The sequence below is a fragment of the Ursus arctos genome, unplaced genomic scaffold, assembly GCF_023065955.2.
Source record: "Ursus arctos isolate Adak ecotype North America unplaced genomic scaffold, UrsArc2.0 scaffold_8, whole genome shotgun sequence".
Lineage (NCBI taxonomy): Eukaryota > Metazoa > Chordata > Mammalia > Carnivora > Ursidae > Ursus > Ursus arctos.
Window position 1 is genome coordinate 72,517,982 of NW_026623100.1, and position 22,036 is coordinate 72,540,017.

Below are 22,036 nucleotides of genomic sequence, written 5' to 3' on the forward strand. Positions count from 1 at the left end.
CTTGCCTCTAACACATAACCCTGTCCGATTTGTTGTCAGTTTTGTACCTATGCTGGTAATTTTTTTCTAAAAGAATCTTTTCTTTAAAGATTATTTTGGCTTTCCTCAAACAGGATGAATTAAACCTTGCTGATTCTGAAGTGGATAACCAAAAACGAGGGAAGCGGCATTACGAGGAAAAACAGAAAGAACACTTGGATACTTTAAATAAAAAGAAACGAGAACTGGATATGAAAGAAAAAGAACTAGAGGTTATCCAGCATTTTTCTTTATGTTTTGTTTACCACCTTAGTCAGGGCTGTTGAAGTGTTTTCCTTAATGTCGCCTTTCCAAATACAGAGACGTAGTCTGAACATCCATTTTGTATAGAGTGACAGCTATTTCCGTGAACTGGTGAGAACGCTCACCATGGGGAAGGCTTTAGCTCAGACAGCAAGTCTAATCTCATGCCTCCGAGTGATTCAGAAAGTGACACTTGGTCTCACCTGCTTAGCTCCTTCAATGCCCAGTTGGCAAGTGGATAGCAGCTTTATGTCAGAAAAAGGCACCGGTTCCTCCGAGTAGCATGGGTGTAGACTGGGCTAGAATTCAGCTCCTGCTTACTACACACCCTTGTTTGCAGCTGTCAGCAGCAGCCCCGTTTTTAGACGAGACGTTGAAGGCAAACTTGGTCTAACTAGAAGAGATGGATTCCAGCTCTTCTTAGGAAAATGCTTTAAGCTCTGATCTCTTGTCTCACTTTTTATGTCTTATATGGAATGTTGTAATATAAAATAAGTACTATGTGTAAAGGTGCTTTGAGTTTTTAAATATTTTATAAATACAACAGTCTTTTTGTTTGTGTTTTCAGTACTATTTGGTGTTCAGAGCCTATCCTAAAACACGGAAAGCTGTCTGACCTCAGTTGTGAAAAGTGCCACACTTTCATAACTGCCACTTTAAATTTGTTTCACTAGGAAGATACGGAGATTTTACAGATTATTAAAGTTGTGCATAGTAATGCAATTTTCTCTCAAAGATTTATAAAGAGTCTAGACTCTCTTCTCAATATAAGGCTGAAAGAAATAAACTGATAGTAAAAGTAATTAAAATCTAAAATTCTGATCCTAAGCTCAGAATTTTACTTTGCGTTTGTGGGCCCAAGTAGTACAATGAATTACTATATCAAAGACAAGTTTTAAAGATATTAAACATCTATAACCTTAGGAGAAAATGTCACAAGCAAGACAAATCTGCCCAGAACGGATAGAAGTAAAAAAATCTGCATCAATTCTGGACAAAGAAATTAATAGATTAAGACAAAAGATACAAGCAGAACATGCTAGTCATGGAGATCGAGAGGAGATAATGAGGTAAGTGGTTGGTAGCTTTTCTACTTTATTATTCATATATATTATTAAGACATAAAAAATAAATGTTTATATATAAATCTTAAATTTGGTTTGAGTATTGCTTATAGTTATAAGTTATAACCAAGCTAGTTTTATAGTTATAAACCAAGCTAGTTTTTTATATGTGTGTTATTAATAATAAACTCATTGGGGCTCCTGGGTGGCCCAGTCAGTTAAATGTCCAACTTACGATTTCAGTTCAGGTCACGATCTCATGGATTATGGGATTGAGTCCCGTGCTCCGTGGGGAGTCTGCTTGGGATTCTCTCTCTTCCTCTCCCTCTTCCCCTCCCCCCACTCACACACTCACTCTCTCTCTCAAATAAATAAATCGTTAAGAAAAGTAATAAACTGGGGTGCCTGGGTGGCACAGCGGTTAAGCGTCTGCCTTCGGCTCAGGGCGTGAGCCCGGCGTTATGGGATCGAGCCCCACATCAGGCTCCTCCGCTATGAGCCTGCTTCTTCCTCTCCCACTCCCCCTGCTTGTGTTCCCTCTCTCACTGGCTGTCTCTATCTCTGTCGAATAAATAAAATCTTTAAAAAAAAAAAAGAAAAGAAAAGTAATAAACTAACATTTTTTCTTCTGAATCATAACAAAATTCATTATAGAGTGATATTATAACATAAATGCCATTTTATACCTATAAGATTCATACAGACAAAAATGTTCAGCTTCACAAGCAATTAAAAGAAATGCAGATCAGAACCATTAGAAACCATTTTCATGTACGTCAAGATGGAAAAAAAAAAGTCAGTCTCATGTCAGTGAGATTTCAGTGAAATGGATATTTTTAAGAAAGCAGTTTCTCAAGCAAGAGTACCTTGGTTTGAATTGCAGTTCTATTTCCAGTTATGGGACTTTTGCAAATTACCTAATCTCTCTGAACCTGTATTTTCTCACCTGTAAGTTAGGGATACCTATAGTTGTAGGGTGTTTATGAGGATTAAATGAGTTAGTCCATAAGAAACAATATGTAGGGTACATAAAATGTTAGATGTGATTATTATTAAAGTTTTTCTGAAAAGCATTAAGGCAGTTTATGTCAAACGCCTCCAAAAATTTCAATTTGGCCAAGTAATTTTGTTGTTATAATCCAAAATGAGAAAAGCAATTTGTGCCCAGGTATGTTTATTGTAGCATTATTTATAATGCTGGAAAATTAGAAATTGTGTACAACTGTAGGATGCTGGTTGAATTATAGTAGATTACATGTTACACTTTATGAAGGAGCTTTTCATCATAAAAAGTTCAGGAACAGGAATGATCTCAGTTCTGTTGTCAGAAACAGTGAAAAACAATGGGAAGAAACACAAACACAGTAAGAGTAGTTTTTCTTTAAAATAGATTATACCTCACGTTTTGTTCTGTTTTTAAAGTATAATCTCCACAAACTGTAAGGGACTCCTAAGCATAGGGAACAAACTGAGGGTTGCAGGAGGGGAAGTGGGTGCGGGGATCGGGTAACTGCGTGATGGACATTCAGGATGTAATGAGCACTGGGGGTTATATAAGACTGATGAATCACTGACCTCTACCTCTGAAACTAATAACACACTCTATGTTCATTGAATTTAAATAAAAGAAAAAAAATTTTTTTAAAAGTAAACACACACACACAAATAAAGTATAATCTCCACTTTTTTTCCAGGGAACAGTTTTTCTTCAGTCCTTAGGGACTTGGCTCCTTCCACCAGCCTTACTGGAGGTCGAGGGGCAGCACCCGCGGGCCCACAGCGGGGTGGGGGTGTTGGGTCCTGTGGTGCCTCCCAAGAGCGGAGCCTGGCTGCCCTGCTGTGACTGGCTGGCTCGCACGCGGCTCAGGCAGCACACACCTGTTGAAGACACTCACTCTGGCAGTGTCCCTGACACGGCGGCCTCTACCCTGTCCCGAATGAATAGCCGCCTTCCTAATGGCCTTGTCCCGGTCTGCACGACGGGCGCAGCTGGTGCAGCGGAGGGGCCCTTGGTGGCACGCCCAGTATTATTCCTTCTTTTCTCGGTCATCTTGGAAGTGAGGACCTGAGAGGGCCTTCCCACTCATGTTTTAAATTCAGTGTAAAGGAGCACAACGCGAAAAGTGTCTGCTTCCTCTCCAGTCTCCTCTCTACCACTTTTCTCTCTTTTTATCTAATTAAATTTATTAACTATGCTTTCATTGTTTATGTGAATGCAAGATAATGGGACCATATGTTATTCTTCATTCTTGCCAGATACAAGAGGTAGCACAGTAAAAAAACGGTTGTACAGATGCTTTCTTTGATTTAGTGATACATTGTAGAGACTTTTTATGTCAGTGCGCGGGCATTTTCTCATTGCTTTTTATAATTACATGGTATTGAATCATCTCCTACTGATGGGTAGTCGAATTGTAATCTAATCCCTTGCTGTTATAAATGGTGATCACAGTAAATAATTTTGTACATGTGTCTTATTGTACAGTCGGGTGTTTTAAAAGCACCGACTCCATTTTGGAAGACTCCCTTCTAGGGACTGTGCTTGTCTGTGCTCCCAAGGGCAATGTGCCTGAGAGCCTGTTTCCCCGCATCCTAAACAACGTGTGATAACCTTAGATTCTTTTTTGGCAATGGGTAGATTGCCTTTAAAAAAAAGAAAAAATATAGCTCAATGTAATTTTAGTTTCCATTTCACTTATACTGACTCTGGACATCTTTTTATGCCTTAAGGACCATTTATTTATATCTTTTTCTGTGAACTTTCTATGTACTTCTTCACTTTTCTGTATTTTTGGTGTGAAGCGTGTAGTTTATCTTTTTCCAAAGGGCTCCGTAGCTATTTGAAATTTTGTTTGTCTTATAATTAATTGCATCCTTAAGAATGGCCATGTGAAGTAATGGGCTTTGTTTTTGCATGTTCAAAACTGTTTTCTGTAGCTTTTGAATTTGAAGGGATAGTTCAACCTGATAGAACATTCTTTTTCTCCTATCTGTTTATGATGAGTGATGTAACTTGTCCAGAATGTCAGATTCTGGGATCCTTTCCTTGGTGTACACTGTTTTTTTTTTTTATCTGTAGATTTATCTTATCTCTTAAAATTTCTCGTTTGTATTTTACTTTTACATACTTTCTGTGCTGTTGTTTTCGTTGGTTTTGTGTAGGCCTTTGTTGCACACATGGATGTCCTTTGTCTTCTCTAGTTATTTTGTCTAACCATGGTACCTTTTTCCCCATGGTTTTGCTTTTCTCGTTTCTGATCTCTGTGTCTGTCAGTGTTTTCTGCATGATCTCTTTTCCCCTGTCCATCATCTCCTCACTTCACCTTCATATCTTTGTTCTTTTTTGTCCAACCCCCTCTCTCCCCCAGCTTGGGTTCTTCAGGTTCCGACTCGCTGCTGCTTCTTTCCTGGTTATCACCTTCTGTTCTCTGAGTACTTTGATTCATCTATTCTTTCAGTTCTTTTCTTTCTGTTTTGAGGTGTCTCTTCTTGGTAGCACTTATGTCATGTTCTGTTCTGTTTTAATTCGTGGTTTTCAATTACAGTTTTCATCAGCTTTGTAACCATATTGTTCTGATGAGTTTTCTTTGTCTGTAGGGGGCGTCGTGCTGCTCTCTCCCAAGCCTCTTTCATTAACATCTGTGTGTGGAGACTGTACTTGCACCTTTTGTGTTATTCATTTTTTACGTGGATTTTCCTGGACTGGGCATTTGAATGAGCTTGGGTTGGGGAGCTTTGGAGCCTTGGCCAAGGATGCCTTTCAGACTCGGTCAAGAACCTTCTCTCCTCTGCTCCACCAGTGAGCTGTTGCCCTTTGTAATAGCACTTCTGAGGGACCCTGGGTTCTCTGCCTCCTTGACCTTGTCTTGTTCAGGCTGGGGTTGGCAGATCCTGATGCTCACCCTGTGTTCCTCTGTTCTTGCACTGGCGTCTGTCACTAAGGGAAACACTTCTTGCCTTCTGGTGTGATCCCTTCACTTTTAGAAGGTGTATATTTGCTGGCATTTTCCAAGATCTGCCACTCTGCCGCCACCACCACCCCCTCCCCCCAGGAACTTTCCTCACGTATACTTTCTCTGCCTTCTCCAGGGCCTGGACTTGTCTCCTGCCCAGCTCTGCATGCAGCGCTTTCCCTTCGGGGCAGTATGTGCTTATTCTGGGAGTATAATTTGCCTGGAGACAGGACACCTGCTATTGCTGGGCCCCTTGGCACTCCCTGCACTCTCCCTTCTTCCCCATTAAAAATATTTGAGATTTTACTTTTCTTTATGTTTCTTCGACTGACACTTACTGAATTAATATTTTTTCATAAAACAGGCAGTATCAAGAAGCAAGAGAAACCTATCTTGATCTGGATAATAAAGTAAGGACTTTAAAAAGGTTTATTAAATTGCTGGAAGAAATAATGACTCATAGATACAAAACATATCAACAATTTAGAAGGTAAGTGCATTTAAAAATATTACCACATATTTTACATTTTCATATTTTTTTTGTTTTCATATTATCCCTTGTAAATAGTAAAATTAAATTCAAAGAACTTTACACAATTCAGTTAAAGAAGAAACCACCAGGGGCGCCTGGGTGGCTCAGTTGGTTAAGCGTCTGCCTTTGGCTCAGGTCATGATTCCAGGGTCCTGGGACAGAGCCCCGCATCAGGCTCCCTGCTCAGCGGGAAGCTGGCTTTTCCCTCTACCCCTGCTTCTGTTCCCTCTCTTGCTGTCTCTCTCTCTCTCTGTCAAATAAAATCTTAAAAAAAAAAAAAAAAAAAAGTAGAAGAAACTGCCAGTTCTTCCTTTATTGGCCGTTACTTAAATCGTGTGATTTAATCAGCAAATTCTGGATTGGAAGAGACTTTTAAAAAGCGAGCTTATCCAGTTTTTCTACTCCATTAGATACCCTTTACTAGGTAACTCAGAGATGGCTGTTCAGTCTCGGCTCACATAGGTCCTTTGAATGGGAGCTCCCTGGCTTTGAAACAGCCTGTGGCACTCTTGGACACTGCGTGTTGTTAAGGGATACAAGTTTTTGATGGGACCTGTTGAGATAGTATCTCAGTTTATGATAATGGATGTAGACTCTGATTTGTTTGCTGCTGTGTCTCCGGTACCTACTACTGTACCTGAAATATAGTAGAAAGTTGATATATATTGGTGCAAAGAATGAACACAAGATCAGAGGAACTGGATATTATATGTACCTGGAAATACTCTCAGGGATAGATTGACGCCAGTGAAAATCACAAACAACAGAAATAAACCAGAGGTCAGTTTATAGGTAGGGATGGCCCTTGACCTACTTGGAGTCAAGACAGGCCTAGTCTTTGCACTTAACCTCTATTTTTCCCAGTGTCATTCCCTCAATGACCTGCTTTTTACCTGTCTTTATACCCAAAACTCTATAATCCTGAGACTATAGAATTAAAAATATATATATAGAGAGAGAGAGAGAGAGAGAGAAGAGAAGTAGGCTTTGCATGTTTGGTCATATTCTTTAACTAAACTGTAGGTTAGTTTTTGAAATGTGTCCTTCAGTTTTGTAAGCATGTTATTAGGACTTCACATGTATAGGATTTATTTTTATCCTTTTGAGGTTGCTTGTAAGTTTCATTAAATGGGACCTGAGCGGCTGGTCCAGGACCAGCTCTTTCCTGCCTGTGAAGCAATGCCCTTCGGGGTACTCCATTGATACCTTGTGAGTTAGAAGGCTTCTGCCTGTGGGAACTGGGACTGTTCCCAGCTCCAGGTGACCTGTGGGGATTGCTTCTGCTGCTTTGGGATGTTTGTTGCCTCACCCTCACACATGCGGAGAGAGTTCTCAGCTTGAGACTCGTGGCGCCCTCTGTCTGTTCTCTGGAGTTCTCTCTGTGCTGTGCTCCCAGGCTTTGAGACTTGGAGCAGCTTGGCCTCCCCAGACTCCCAGCTCTGTCTTCTCTAACAGGGAGACATCCAGGCTCCGCCTGGGTTTTCGCTTCCCTTCACTCTTTCTGTAAGTAGTGATGTGGGACATCTGTAAGGCTCGATTCATTCGTTTCCCCTATTTTAGAGATCATTTTGACTGGAATTGCCTGTACTGTCTGATATCCAGTCTGAAAACTTGTTTATTCTGTCTAGTGTTTTGTATGTGTCAGGCTAAGACTAGAGCCAATGCCTATTTCTATATCTTTTTCAGAAGCAGTGGGGATTGTTTTTATAGTTATCCAGAAAATTTATATTCAAAATATTGTATGTAAAGGTACTCATCTTATAGTTTATTACCTTAATATGTTTCTTCACCACTGACATGTTTTATCTTCATTATCCAGTCTTAGGAGTAGAATAAGAATGATCAAATCTTTAAAATTGTTTATCTCTTTACACTGGAGAACCTTGCCATTTTATGAGGACAGTCTCTCTTAGACATCCCATGTATGGAAGCAGTTGAAGAATACTTATCAGTAGTGGAAGAAAGAAAAGTTAAGAGAAAGTTCTGAAAACCAATTAGCTGTGGTTGCTGTGTCACGAAAGAAAACTCAAGCTATCAATATTTTCTGGGGTGAAGATTAAATGTAGTTACTCTGAAGAAATACCTTAGTGTCATTAAGGAGCAAAGATGTTAAGAAAAATAGGAAGTCTCCTCCCATCTAGATCTTATTTTGTAAATGTCGTTCCCCCCCTTGGAGAAATGGCTGATTCCAGAGCTGGGCAGAGAAGGTACAGATGAGCCTCTTGCTCTGCCAGAAAGTAAGGAAGTGCTCGGAAGACACGGGGATTCATGATAAAGGGACATAAGAGGCAGCCTGGAGAGGCTCCCACTGGCCAAACCTGGGCCCGTGTGAGGGCAGGAATGGATGGTAACCCCATGAATAAAATAAGAATCTGTGACTCCATCCTGATAAATAGAAAAGGGAATACATACATACATACATACATACATACATACATAAGGGAGGGAGGGGAGGAAGGAGGGAGGGAGGAAGGAGGGAAGGGAGGGAGGAAGGAAGGAGGGAAGGGAGGGAGGAAGGAAGGAAGGAAGGAAGGAAGGAAGGAAGGAGGGAAGGGAGGGAGGAAGGAAGGAGGGAAGGGAGGAAGGAAGGAAGGAAGGAAGGAAGGAAGGAAGGAAGGGAGGGAGGGAGGGAGGGAGGAAGGAAGGAAGGAAGGAAGGAGGGAAGGGAGGGAGGAAGGGAGGGAGGAAGGAAGGAAGGAAGGAGGGAAGGGAGGGAGGAAGGAAGGAGGGAAGGGAGGGAGGGAGGAAGGAAGGAAGGAAGGAAGGAAAGAGGGAAGGGAGGGAGGAAGGAAGGAAGGAAGGAAGGAAGGAAGGAAGGAAGGAGGGAAGGGAGGGAGGAAGGAAGGAAGGAAGGAAGGAAGGAAGGAAGGAAGGAAGGAAGGAAAGGTCCTCCTTAAGGTGGAATGCCATGTGATAAATGGAGTTTGCATTGTGCCAGGCTGTGGGTAAGGTATTATAGGTACAGAACAATTAAGAGATTGTCCTCACCCTTAATGTCTCCATAAATTGAGAGGAGATATGCAAATGAATAGGTCATTTATTTATTATCTTAACACTTCTAGAGTTTAATGTCTCAAGAACAAGATTTATGTCTTCTGTATTAGGGTGATTCCTCATATAAATTGCTTGAATTGATTGATATAGTCATATGGACTGGCTGTAATGTAATCGAATATATTAAATATGGGATAGCATCTTTGTTCATTCTGTGATGTTTGTTTATTATAAAAAGAAATGAAGTGGTAAAAATGTGGGGACACAAATCAAATATAAAGACAAGGGGAAAAAATCTTAAAATCCTACCTATTAAATGGGCAACCAGTGTTAACATCTTGGCATATTTCTCTCTGGTCTTACATGCTGGTGTAAAGATCATGCTGAATATACGGTTTTTTATCTTTATATTCTTTTTAATGTGCCCCATTTCTTTATTCCAAGGTGTTTGACTTTACGATGCAAATTGTACTTTGACAACCTACTGTCTCAGCGGGCTTATTGTGGAAAGATGAATTTTGACCACAAGAACGAAACTCTGAGCATATCGGTAAGTGTCTTAACTCTTTGTATGCTGCTTATTTGGAGAATTAGCTGCTGCATTTCTTTTGATAATATATTGATAAGCTTTAATCTATTGTCTTTGGAAAACAAAGAACTCACTTTTAAGTTAAGGCTAGTGTTTGCCAGAGTATTGAAAATTAAATTGATCTCACTGGCTAACGCTGCCATTGTACACCGTCCCCCCCCCCAGACAGCCACCAAGAAGATAGCTGGGAATTTTATTTTCAGTGATAAATGTTTACCCTCTTTCCACTCCACAGGTTTCTTTTTAGAATTCATATAGCATTTTAAATTATGTGAGTTACTGTAGACTTAGAAAGTCCATAGACTCTGGATTAGAAAGGATTTCTCAGAAGAATGTTCTATCCCTTGTAATTGTCTTTGTACTTATTTCTGAAGGTGTCTGTAGATCCAGCCTCTTTTGGAAAAACAAAGCCACCATATTCAACTTTGCAGAGTCTGTGTTTGTGGATTCTGTCATGGTTGTATGCGTTGAAAGAGGGAGTATGAGAGAGAGCATTAAAAATTATGTATTCAGGTGGTCAAGAGCAACCACCCGCTCTAAATAATTGGGGCAAAATTTTTAAGTAATTGCTTACTGCTCTTAGTTGCCATAAATTTTATACGTCATTTTAATACTTAGAATAAATGATAATTTATAATACATACACACAAGACTCATCTAAATTTTTAAAAAATAATAATTAAAGAATGACAGTGCATTTAAAAATGGTCAGAACACTTAAAGAAGAACTTCATAAAGTATCCAAGTGGTGAATAAGTACCTGAAAAAGTGCTTCGTATCATTATTCATCAGAAAAATATGAATTTGGGGCGCCTGGGTGGCTCAGTCAGTTAAGCGTCTGACTCTTGATTTCGGCTCAGTCATGATCTCAGGGTTGTGAGATCGAGCCCCACGTCAAGCTCCATGCTCTGCGTGGAGTCTGCTTAGAATTCTTTCTCTCCCTTCCCCACAGCGTCTCCCCTCTCTCCCTCTCTAAAAAAAGAAAGAAGGAAAAAAGAAAAATATGAACTTACACCATAATAAATGACTATAATACTTCTCCCAGTGTGACCAAAACAGCAACACCGATAACATCTCGTGTTGGTGAGGGTGTGGACTTGGAACTCTCATACCTTGCCAGCAGGCGTATAATTTGATAGAACTAATTTGGAAACCTGTCTGGCAGTGTTTATGAAAGTAATTCCACTCTTCAGAACTCTTCAAAAACCGATAAAAAATCACCTGATTAAATGGTGGTGATTGAAGTCAGAATAGTTGTTACGTTTTGGGTTTTATAGTGACTGGGAGAGAACACAGGGTATCTGCTGAGATGCTAGGAATGTTCTGTGTCTTGATCTGAGTAATTAACCAAGTAATTGAGCTGAAAACTTAAGCTTTATCTTCCTTACTGTATATGAATTATACTCTAATAAAAATGAAAAAAAGAAGAAACTCTTAGGAGTGTTTGGATAATTTATCCCCGGAACTAACCGTACAGGACAACCGAAGCTAGCCCTTCTGACATTATCACCCCTGTTATTCGAAAAGAATATTACCGTTTTAAGAATCCTTTAGTTCTAGAGTCTTCGTTTTACAAATAAGGAAACTGAGACCAAAGTCCCATGATAAGTTAATAATAGATCAGGGGTAAAATTTAGATCTCCACAATTAACCTAGGGCTTCATTTATTAGAAGTGATACAAAATACAATTTTGGAGCAAAGGACCACATCCTGTTACTTAGTTAGTTCTTGGTTTTATGTGGAGTAGTTTGGTTGGTTGGTTGGTTTGGTTTGGCTTTTTACTACTTAGTTGCTTTTTTGTTCAGATTCTCATAGATGCAGACTTATGGATGATAAAAATTTCAGTGTATGTTTAAATTCAGAATTTTTTATAACCCTTTTGTAAATGAATGCTACTTGAGAGACACATACTTTTCAAATAGTGGATGTGAAAAATATGTGTGTCGGCTAAAACACATATGGTAAAACTTTATGATAGACAAGCTGATGGTGCCCCGTTTTTCCACCTTATGGGTATGCATGTATGTCTGGAATTCTGTCCAAATGAAATAGAATTCCTTCTAATGTTGTTTTATACTGTCTCCCCGAGGATATTGTGTAAAAGAGTTTGTTATTAATTTTATTAATTGCTTTTTATTGTCCCTCTGAGCCCTTACTAAGAGGAACTTTTAAAAAAGATTTTACCCATTTCGGTTCGTTGCTGCTGTTATCCCTTGGCCAGTGTGAGCTGCTTTAAGTTTGGTTCTGTCGTCTTTTTGACATTCAGTAATTACTTAAAGCAGCTTAACCACTAGATGTCACTGTAATCCAAGTAACGAAAGATTATTTTAGCACTTAGCAATGTTTGAAAAAAGAAATAAAACAATTTCATTCACAGTAGCATTGGAAATAATAAAATACTTAGGAATAAATTTAACCAAAGCGGGTTAAGAAGACAAAAATCCCACATTTATGGATCAGAATTAATATTGTTAAGTAGATGTCATTTCCATATCACTAAATGATTTTATTTATTTATTTATTTATTTTTACTGTAAACCCATTCTTTTCTAATGCTAGCCACCTTTTTGTAAAGAATTTAGTCTGATTTTTGCTCCACTTTGTTTTTTAACTCATTTAAGGTTCAGCCTGGAGAGGGAAACAAAGCTGCTTTCAACGACATGAGAGCCTTATCCGGAGGAGAACGTTCTTTTTCCACAGTTTGCTTCATTCTTTCTCTGTGGTCCATTGCTGAGTCTCCTTTCAGATGCCTGGATGAGTTTGATGTCTACATGGTAGTGTTAAGTTTTGAATTCTCAAATTGTTATTGTTGGAAATGTGTATTTTGAAAAGAAGCAATTCTTTCTTTAGTTTTGCCCATAAGAGAAGGGATCCTGCCATGACATTTTAGTCTGTGAGAGGTGGTAGGGAAGAGCTAAGAATTCTGGTGCTTTCCCTGCTACCCTAGAGACCCTGTCCTGGGCTTCTGCCTCTTCCCTAGCCTGTTCTACCTTCCATTCTCACAGTGGTAAGCATTCCCTTACCCTTGCTTGGACCAGAAGAGCAGCAGATACCACACAAGGGGCAGGAACATTTGACTTGGAAATTATAAACCAAGGATTAACCTCTGCCACTGCTTCCCCGGAGCAGTGGCAGAGGTTTGGACCTCGGTTTCTTCATGCATAAAATAGCATCATTAATCTTTCCTACCTCACAGGGTTACGGTGAGACGCTCCAGTGAGGTCTTACGTGTAAATGCACTTACGATGGCGGAGGCAGTGTGAGCCCTCACCAACCAGCCGTTACCAGGCTGTGTAACTTCTTCATGCCTTTTTCTTTCCTAAGCCCACTGTAATCTGGGTTTAGACTACAATACTCCAGCAAACCTTGTGTAGCAAAGATCATCAATGAACTTTTAGTATTACTTTAATTCTTTCAAGTATTTGGCACCAGAGACCTCTCTTCTGTCTCCTATGTGTGTCTTCTTGCCAGTTTCCGCTCTCCTCTTTTCTGTTTCTAGTGTGTTCCAAGTTGCCTCCTCTAATGCCATTCCCCTTAAATGTGTGAGATCCTCTTTGTTTTTTATACTGTTGTTGATTTTCCTGGGTGCCATACCCTACCTACACCTACACACTAACACACACACACACACAGTCCCCGGCACTACCACCTACATCCAGGTACTAGCAGATCTGAGTCCTGACACCTCTCTTGCGCTCCAGATCCAGATGTCCAGCCACGGTTAGACGTCATCAGGCACGGCCGTGCCTCAAGCTCAGCAAGTCTTCCGCTCGGAGCCTCTTCCTTTTCCTGAATCCCCTACTTTGATTGGTGGCAAATTGCTGTTACCTACCCGGTTACCTCTCACTGCCAGACCTTTGATGTATCTGTGATCCTTCCTAACTTTTTACTTGCCCATCACGCCTGACCTTCCGAGTCTCTGCTCCTTCCTGTTAGTTTGTCCCTGTCTCCTCACCCCCTACCTGTCGTAACTGCCTCCTGCCCAGACTCCCAGACTTTAATCTTGCTTCTTCCTTGGTCCCTCCCTCACTGGGTGGCCAGGTGTATATTTCTAAAATGAATCTGCTCATGGTCACTTACTTGTTTAGGACTCTGTGGCAGTGAATTATCTTATCCGGGACGAATGTTTAATTCTTTGGGTAACCCTGAGATCCTGCGGGAGCTAGTGTCTCTGCACGTCTGTGGCTGTCCTGAGCTGCTTGTGACTTTCCAAACACTGTGCCTCTGCCCGTTGTGTCTCCTTTGTGTACGTCATAGCCCTACTCACCTTCCCAGACTCGGTTCAGATGCGACCTTTATATAGCCTTTGTGACCACCAGGCAGGGTTTAGGAACCTCTCAGGGCTCCCTCGGCACCAGCCTACACCAACTCATACTATTATTTTTATATTTTATAATATAAAACATATTATTATGTAATTTTATATTATATACGTTTTACTATTACATATTTTATACATTTGCACTCTGAAGTTACCAACTATGTGATGATATTTCTACCTACCTGATGCCTAGCCCATAGTAAGTACTTACAAAGTGCTCATTCGTGGAATTTATACCTGAGTCCTATATAACCAAATCCTTCAGTCTCATTTCTCCCCTAGGATACCATTGCTGCAATTGGTTAGAAATTCCTCTGAGAATTGGCTTCAGAGCTAATTCAGAAATCACAGAAGAGAATTGTTCTTACCAGGCACTCAATTTTGTTTGAAATGCCATTTTGCAGTCTTATCACCCATCTTATTTGTCAGGTTTAATTCTGAAAAACTTCTTTCTCATTCAGAAACTTAGAGGTTCTTAATCAGAGTGGCCTTTTGCCCCATTGGAATTATTCAGAAAAATGTACCCAAGTTCTGAAAATCAATCAGAAGCAAATACATATATTTTGGTGGTTTGGCAGCTTTGTTATTAAATGATAGGCCTTCAGGGCAATGTTTTGAAAGGACAACATTCTGCTTGTGCAAGCTCTCGTTATTTTTGTTAACTTTAAGTTAGACTGCTTTACAGATACGCCAGAGGAAAGAATTTCTATAATACAAGCCATTGAGCAATATAATCAGGACGTTGGTCCTGCCTCCAAAACAGTGTGTTCTTAACCACCAGGCTGTCCTGCCATGGAAGGTTCAGATAGACATTAAAGATACATGCCTATAAACACATTTGGTTATGTTTTCAACTTCTCAGGAGTTTTCGAGGTGCTTTGATTTTTTTTCTCATTGTTATTTGAACTCAGAAAACGTAAGCCCACAGTTTTAATTTAGTTTCAAAACTTGTTATAATGAAGCATTATTTTTATATACACTGATATGCCATTTAACTTATTTTAAAGTTTGAATCGAGGAACTGGTTTATAAATTTAAATTGGTTCAGGGAGCCTGGGCAGCTCAGTTGGTTAAGCATCTGCCTTCGGCCTGGGTCATGATGCCAAGGTTCTGGGATCGAGCCCTGAGTCGGGCTCCCTGCTCAGTGGGGAGTCTGCTTCTCCCTCTGCCCGATGCTCCCCCCACTTGCACGCTCTCTCTCTCTCTGTCAAATAGATAAATGAAATCTTAAATAAATGAGTAAATAGGTTCACATTGTACGCATTGTAGAAAGTGATGGGGTAGGGGCAGAAGTTTTAAAACACCTTAATCATTGAGGGAAATTTTGAGAGAATTAGTAACTTTATAGCTGTCACTTTTGATATTGTTCTCCTGAGGGATTAATTATTATTACTGTACAAATTAGATTCATTCTCTAACATTTAGTTGTATCTTTGGAATATTCACTGATTATTTTAATTGGTAAGTACATTTGAGGGAGAGAGCTGTACTTACAAATAATCTGACTGTAGAAATTACCTGGAAGATAGATATATTCAGTTATTTTCCCTTAATAGTTTTGGATATTCTCTTTCCCTGTATGAATAGTTTGGCATCACGGATAAGGTAATAGGTGATCCCTGGATAAAAATGCGGCGGTTTGTAACAGCCGGCAGAATGCTGCTTTTGCAGGAACATGACTGGTGCAACAGCGATTCTAACTTTTTCTTCAGGACATGGTTAACCGGAGGATTGCAATGGACATGATACTCAAGATGGCAGATTCCCAGCGTTTCAGACAGTTTATCTTGCTTACCCCTCAAAGCATGAGGTAACTTTAAAAAATTCTTCTGTGAATATATACATCGAGTATATAAAAAGGGGAAATAAATGTCTTATTATCTTAATTTTTTAAATGCAAATACATTAATCACCAAGAAAAAGAAAAATCAGTTCCTGTGTCAGGAGATTTTAGAAAATTTTTCCTTTTCAGATATTTAAAATTTTGTTTGTGTTTTCTCCCTTCCATAACAGAAGCAAGTTGGTTGGAATATGATTATTGACTTGTTACTATTTCTCTTTTGACTCTGTTCCTTTGTGGTTATCATGACCCATTAAGAAAGTAATTCTGGAAATTCTGTTTAGACTAAAGACACAGTTCGTGATTTCCCTAGTCTTGGCTCTTTTCCTGGTGACTTAATGCTACCAGTCTTTCTAACCGAAGAGCTCTGTTCTGCAGTCAGTCAGCAGGTATCGAGCACTTACAAGGTGTCGGGCGTTGTGTCACTTAGTGTTCATAGTCTGCCTCTCAAGTGGTCACTTGATCTTATGGGGATGGCAGTTTGTGATTGGGAATATTCAGGTAACCGCTTCCTGGATAGATAAGAACAAGAGTTAGAAATAGTTGGTATATAAATCTCCTCATTTTCTTTTTCTTCTGAACTAAAAGCCCATAGCATTTAGCGGGAAGTTAATTTTTAAAAATGAAAACAAATTATTTATTTATTGCCAATTATATTTCTCCTAGAACTCCGGATAGTCAGCATGTCCCACATGAGCAGATACAGTAGATTGGTGTTTTCATGAGGGGGTATTAGCATTTTTTTTTAATGTGAAAAAATTTTCCTAGTAATCTGAGTAATTTTGCTTCCTCTAGTTCACTTCCATCAAGTAAACTGATTAGAATCCTTCGAATGTCTGACCCTGAAAGAGGACAGACTACACTGCCTTTCCGGCCTGTGGGTCAAGAAGAAGAAGACGACCGAAGTTGACCTGTAACTTCCTGTGCCCTGTGCCGTGTCCTCACGTTGCAGGATTTGTAAAGGGAAACAGATTAGGATTATTTGATGAAATAAAATGAAACTGAAGATAATCTAAAATAAAAGAAACTCCTTTATATATCTGGCCCCAGTAAAATATGTAAATAAGTCTAGAAAGCCTACTACAACCAGCAATTTCAAATTACTGTTTTTTTACTTTGAAGAAATTAATTTCATAGTATTGGTTTTAAATCTTCTTTTAAGTTTGTTTTTTTTTTAACCATCTACTTTTATAGATTGTTTTTCAGAAGTAAAATTTTGTACATATGTACATGTACATACCTGTTTAGTTTGGGTTCATTTCTATGGTATTTTGTAAGAATTAAAATAAAAGTTTGAGCACCTGATTATATTTAGTTTTGTTTTCCAGGATATCACATTCTTACTGCAGGGTTGGGGTGCACAGGCGGTCTGTGGGCAGGGACCAGGTTACAGTGGATTTATTGTCTGGTTTCCTTATTAATTATGAGGCACCTGCACGGGACTGTACAACATTACTCAGAATTCCTGCACAGGTCATTTTGTATCATTAGAGATACAATTATTGATTTGGGCTGTACTTTTAATTATCCTATTTCATTCAGATTTAGGATGCTCGCTGTACAGCACTTTGAAGGAGCACCAAAGCACCACCAGCTCTGTCTGACCCAGTGCCTTTCTCGGTCCTTTAACTGTCGTTCACCCAACTAAGCGTCTAACCCGTGTCACACGGGATTGTGACACAGCACCACAGCCTCACCCGCGGGCGGCGTGCTTGCCTGGTTTCAAACCCCTCTCTGTTCATGGGCCAGGGCCCTTGGCTCAGCTCCGGCTCAGCTCCGGCTCAGCTGCGAGGACCCAGGCTGGGGAGAAGGGCTGGGAAAACCGGAGCTCCTTCTGGAGCAGGAAAGCAGCGCAGAGCCAGAGGCCAGCCTGTTGATGATGAGCTGACATCTGTGACATTAAAGACATGTCCCGATTTTGGAGCTGTTTAAGAATGTGCTTCTTAGAATGATGAAATACAGCATATTGTAGGAAATGGTATTTTTTGACCTTTTTATTTTTTTTTAAAGAAGGCATGAATAGGACTCCTGCCTATATTCTCTTTGATACCAGGGTAAGTGCTGAATTTTTAAGATAGACGTGGACATCCAAGAAGCATTCCCTGTATTGCTAGCAATAAATATTTATGTAATTGAAAAGGACGTATTTTAAGAAAAACAATATTTTAAAAGCAGCAGCACTTCTATTGTTACTGAGAAAAGCTGGATTTTATTTTTTATTTTAGTAGAGGGGGAGGGTGTCTAATTAACCTCAAAGGAGTGGCAAATGAGAAGTCCAAAAATCTGTGCTTTTCTAATCTAAGATTTTACAGAAAGAGGAAATGTATGCTGAAAGTTAATAAACATCCCCCCATACCCATGCAAAGTCTGACCTTTTAAAGGTACGTTTATAACTAGTTTGTATCAAAACTATTTTTTAACATACATGTGCTTTTTCAAATAAAAAATGAAGCAGAATATACAGAATGCATAAACTTATGTTAGCTAAATAAGCTTAGTGTCTGAATCTTTGTGATGGTTTTGAATGTTACAGGTCTCAATACAGATTGGGAAATAGAATCCTCAGGTATCTGAACATCTTTTGTTAAGAGTCGAAGATGATTCATCGCTTTAGCCTCACAAAGTTTTGGTTTCAACTATCATAAGTGAAAATATCTTCAATTAATGTTCTAATTAATAGTAATATTAGTTAGAATAAAAGAAGAAGTTTTTTTAAAAAAATACGTGTAACTTCTAAAAATAAAACTTCAAATGTGTGTGTATTGAGTGAATTCACTACATCATACATAAGGTTCCCGGGAAACAAGGGGCGTGTGCTCCCTTGGACTCTTCAGGGTCCTACCTTCTCAGATCCATGGGGTGGACATGATTAAGATCATTCTCAAAATAACAAATGTGATGAGTTGTAGTAAACCAAGATATAAATAATAGAGTTACTTAGGCCAATAATCAACACAAGATTCAGGCACTGCCTTCTTTTTTCTTAAGTATTTTCACTTCTCCATCCCATCCTCTAGTGTTGCTTTGGTTTTTTCCCCCCCTCACCTTCACGTGTCTTCAAGATGTCTGGAAACCAAAAGGCTTCAATTCTGAGTTAGTAACCATTGTCTGGGACTCGAGCTGGATCGGAAGAGCTGCCCGCCGGGATGGCGACCGAGTGACCAGATCCCCCGTGAATTAGTACCGGTTATCATGTCCCGAGTCAGTGACGCTCTGGTTGGATTTAGGACTTTTTTATACATCATGACAGATGTCTATACTTCAACCAACTTGGATTTTCTGGAGAATTGGTTTGAAACTTAGAGTTCTAGAAGTTCAACCAGTAACTGGTATCTCATGACTTGAACTAAGTGATTGTGGACTGGAAGATACATCAAAATATTATTTAATAGGAACAGCTTTTGCTCTTTAAAGGGTGGCAAAGTAATGTGGATATAAATGAGCTATTCTTTGAGTCAGCAAATGAAATTTTCTTTCTTAATTATTTATAATCTCCATACCTAACCTCTTGAATTTTGGCTGGGGCATCTGGATAGATCCCATAGAAATTAATGTGGCCTGAGAATACTCACTGATCAGCAAGCCTAAGAGGGCTGTTGCTGCCTGGTTTTCTCAAGTATAAGAATATAGAGATGAATTCATTCAAAAATGATGACGTTCCTGCCATGTGCGTGCTTGCAACAATTTAAAGCAAGGGGAATACTAGTGTGAGTAATACCAAATCTGCCCTCGGGGAGCTAAAATTCTAGCTCAGGGGAACGTCTACTGTATAGAATTCCAGAGAAGAGTAACTGCTGTGTGTAATAAAGTAGGGTGAGGAGTTGAGTGTGTGTGGGGGGGAGGGTGTCTCAGAAGCAGTGTTGAGGGAAGACTGCAGAAGGTAATATCGAAGCAGAGCCGAAATGAGCAAGAGAAAGCTATGGGAAGACCTGGGGCAAGGGTTCCAGACAGAGGAAATGAGTGCAAAGTCCATAAGTGAGGATGGACTTCATGTCCGTGAGTCATGAGGCCCATGTTGGGAGAGCTAGTGAGCAAAGAGGAAGAGGTGCAGAGATAGGCAGAAGGGGAGCATTCGACATCTAACAGGTTTTCAGACCTGGTCCAGGCAACATATTCAAATAATCTCTCTGACAGCTGTGGGAATAGGTTAGCATTCGAGTATGGTGAACGAAAGAAAGCTTTGGCGGTGGTCCAGCTAGGAGGTCATGGTGACTTGGGCTGAAGTAAAGGAGGTAGAAGCATTCAAATGGGAAGTGAGACAGTGGGATTTGCTGGTAATAGTATGGAGTTGTGAGGGAAGAATCCAGGATAATTGGCCTGGGGCCTAAAAACTGAACGATTATGCCGTTCACAGACGGAAGATGCGAGGTGGAAGCAAGCACGCTGGTACTGATGAGTGACATCACACTGGTGAGTGTACAGATGGAAAACAACGTGACTTGAAGAGTCTGGTGATGATATTTCACCTGCAAGATGCTGGGGAAAATCTGAACTTTTTCCCCAAAAATATTGGAAAAACTCAATTACTTATAAGAAAGGACCTCAGGCAACCGGACGTGATTTTACTTAGAGCTCTAATTGACTATCGGTGTCTTGCTATTCCCCTACACATCCTTCGCCTTTAAGCTCTCTGAAGACATCTGTTTAAGCATGTGTTTTGCTTCTTGACATGAGTTCCAACTATGTGGAGGAAATAAGCATCTGGCCTCTTAGGAAAGAAGTTTGTATTGTTCATCCAAGACTGATCCTGAAGGAGTGAATTACAGGAAATATGAAGACTTCAAACAATAGGAATCCCTTGTATAAAGCAAGACTAGGAATCTAATTCCCTTGAACACGGATGGGTCTGTGACTGTCTTGTCATCAATAAAATGCAATGGAAGTGATATTTCATGACTTCTGAGGTCAGGTCAGAAAATTCTAGAAAACCTCCACCCTCTTTGTAAGACTATTTGTGCTGAGCCTGAACCACCATGAAAGTCGTGAGTGCTGGGGCGCCTGGGTGGCTCAGTCCGTTGGCCTTCTGCCTTCGGCTCAGGTCACGATCCACAGGACGAGCCCTGTGTCTCACTCTCTGCTCCGAGGGGAGCTTGCTTCTCCCTCTCCCTCTGCCTGCTGCTCCCCCTGCTTGTGTGCATGCCCCCCCCCCGCCCCATCAAATAAATAAATCTTTAAAAAAGAAAGAAAAGTCATGAGCACATGAGGCCACCATTCCTGTGAGGAAGCACAAACTAGCCCGGGGGGAGGAGCCCTGAGACTAAGGAAGAGAGTTGCCAACCAGACCCCAGCTGCCGCAGCCCCAGAGGGCTGCAACTGCAGGACCGACCCCAGGCCAGCATCAGCCGCAGGAACCTCTCACAAACTGCTGACCCACGGAAACCATGGAAATAGTAAAACGATTCTTGCTATTAGTAACCACTAAGTTTCGGGGAGGAGTTATTGAGGAGCCCGGTCCCTGAGCCACTCCCATTACTAGCCACCTCTAGAAACGATTCTGATGTGAGACTTCTTTTTGTTTTACATGACATCGGTGTTCTTATTGTGAGAATGCATTTTACATTTATATATATTACACTGGGCATGAGATTTGGTTTCTATTTTCCCCATTTGGCATTTAAAAGAGGTATGTCCCGAGGGGCCAGGGTGGCTCGGTTAAGTATCTGCCTTCCGCTCAGGTCATGATCTCAGGGTCCTGGGATCGAGCCCCGTGTAGAACTCCCTGCTCAGCGGGGAGTCTGCTTCTCCCTCTCCCTCTGGCCCTCACCCCTCTCGTGCACTCTCTCCCTCTCTCCCTCAAATAAATAAAATCTTTATTTAAAAAAAGAGTTATGCCCATGTGGCTGTGTGTACATCAGTCTCTTGCCTCCAGCCAATGTGTAGAACGCGTAAGCTGCGTCGACCACATTTCACTTACCTATTTCTCTAGTCATGAACCGCCAGATTGCTTGCAGTTCCCACACACCGCTGTCACAGACATCTCGGGACACGTCCCCTCAGGGCCCTCTGTGAGAGCTTCTTGGGGCCAAATACCAGAGTGGGAGTGCCGCCTCTGCGGGCACAGGCCCACTTATTGTAGCCACGTGCCGCCCGACCGCTCTCCAGCAGCCCGGCACCTGTCTATACTGCAGTGCCGTGCTCACTTGCTCGCCCAATTTCTACATTTTATTTATGAAAAGAACTAGTCAGGGGCGCCTGGGGGGCTCAGCCAGTTGAGCATCCAACTCTTGGTTTCAGCTCAGGTTGGGATCTCGTGGGTTGTGAGAAATAGCCCTGCTCAGCTCTGTGCTCAGCACGGAGTCTGCTTGAAGATTCTCTCTCCCTCTGCCCCTCCCCCGATGCGTGTGCATTCTCTCTCTCTCTCTGAAATAAATAAAATCAGTCTTAAAAAATAAATAAATAAAAGGAACGAACTAGTCAGTCCGCTAGAGAGTTTTTTTCCATAATTGCCCTGAATATCCAT

General features: G+C 40.7%; 1 protein-coding gene across 2 annotated transcripts in view; it reads left to right on the plus strand.

Moving 5' to 3' along the window:
• Positions 1-16,881, plus strand: part of SMC6 (structural maintenance of chromosomes 6) — a 70,467-nt gene extending 53,586 nt beyond the window's left edge. For both annotated transcript variants that reach the window (XM_026519218.4, XM_057309204.1), the window contains exons 21-27: positions 114-251; positions 1,207-1,352; positions 5,664-5,789; positions 9,270-9,375; positions 12,037-12,189; positions 15,449-15,546; positions 16,372-16,881. In XM_026519218.4, the coding sequence (XP_026375003.3) occupies positions 114-251; positions 1,207-1,352; positions 5,664-5,789; positions 9,270-9,375; positions 12,037-12,189; positions 15,449-15,546; positions 16,372-16,486 (882 nt within the window). In that variant the 3' untranslated portion in view covers positions 16,487-16,881. The remainder of the gene's footprint in view (positions 1-113; positions 252-1,206; positions 1,353-5,663; positions 5,790-9,269; positions 9,376-12,036; positions 12,190-15,448; positions 15,547-16,371) is intronic.
• Positions 16,882-22,036: the final 5,155 nt, after the last annotated feature.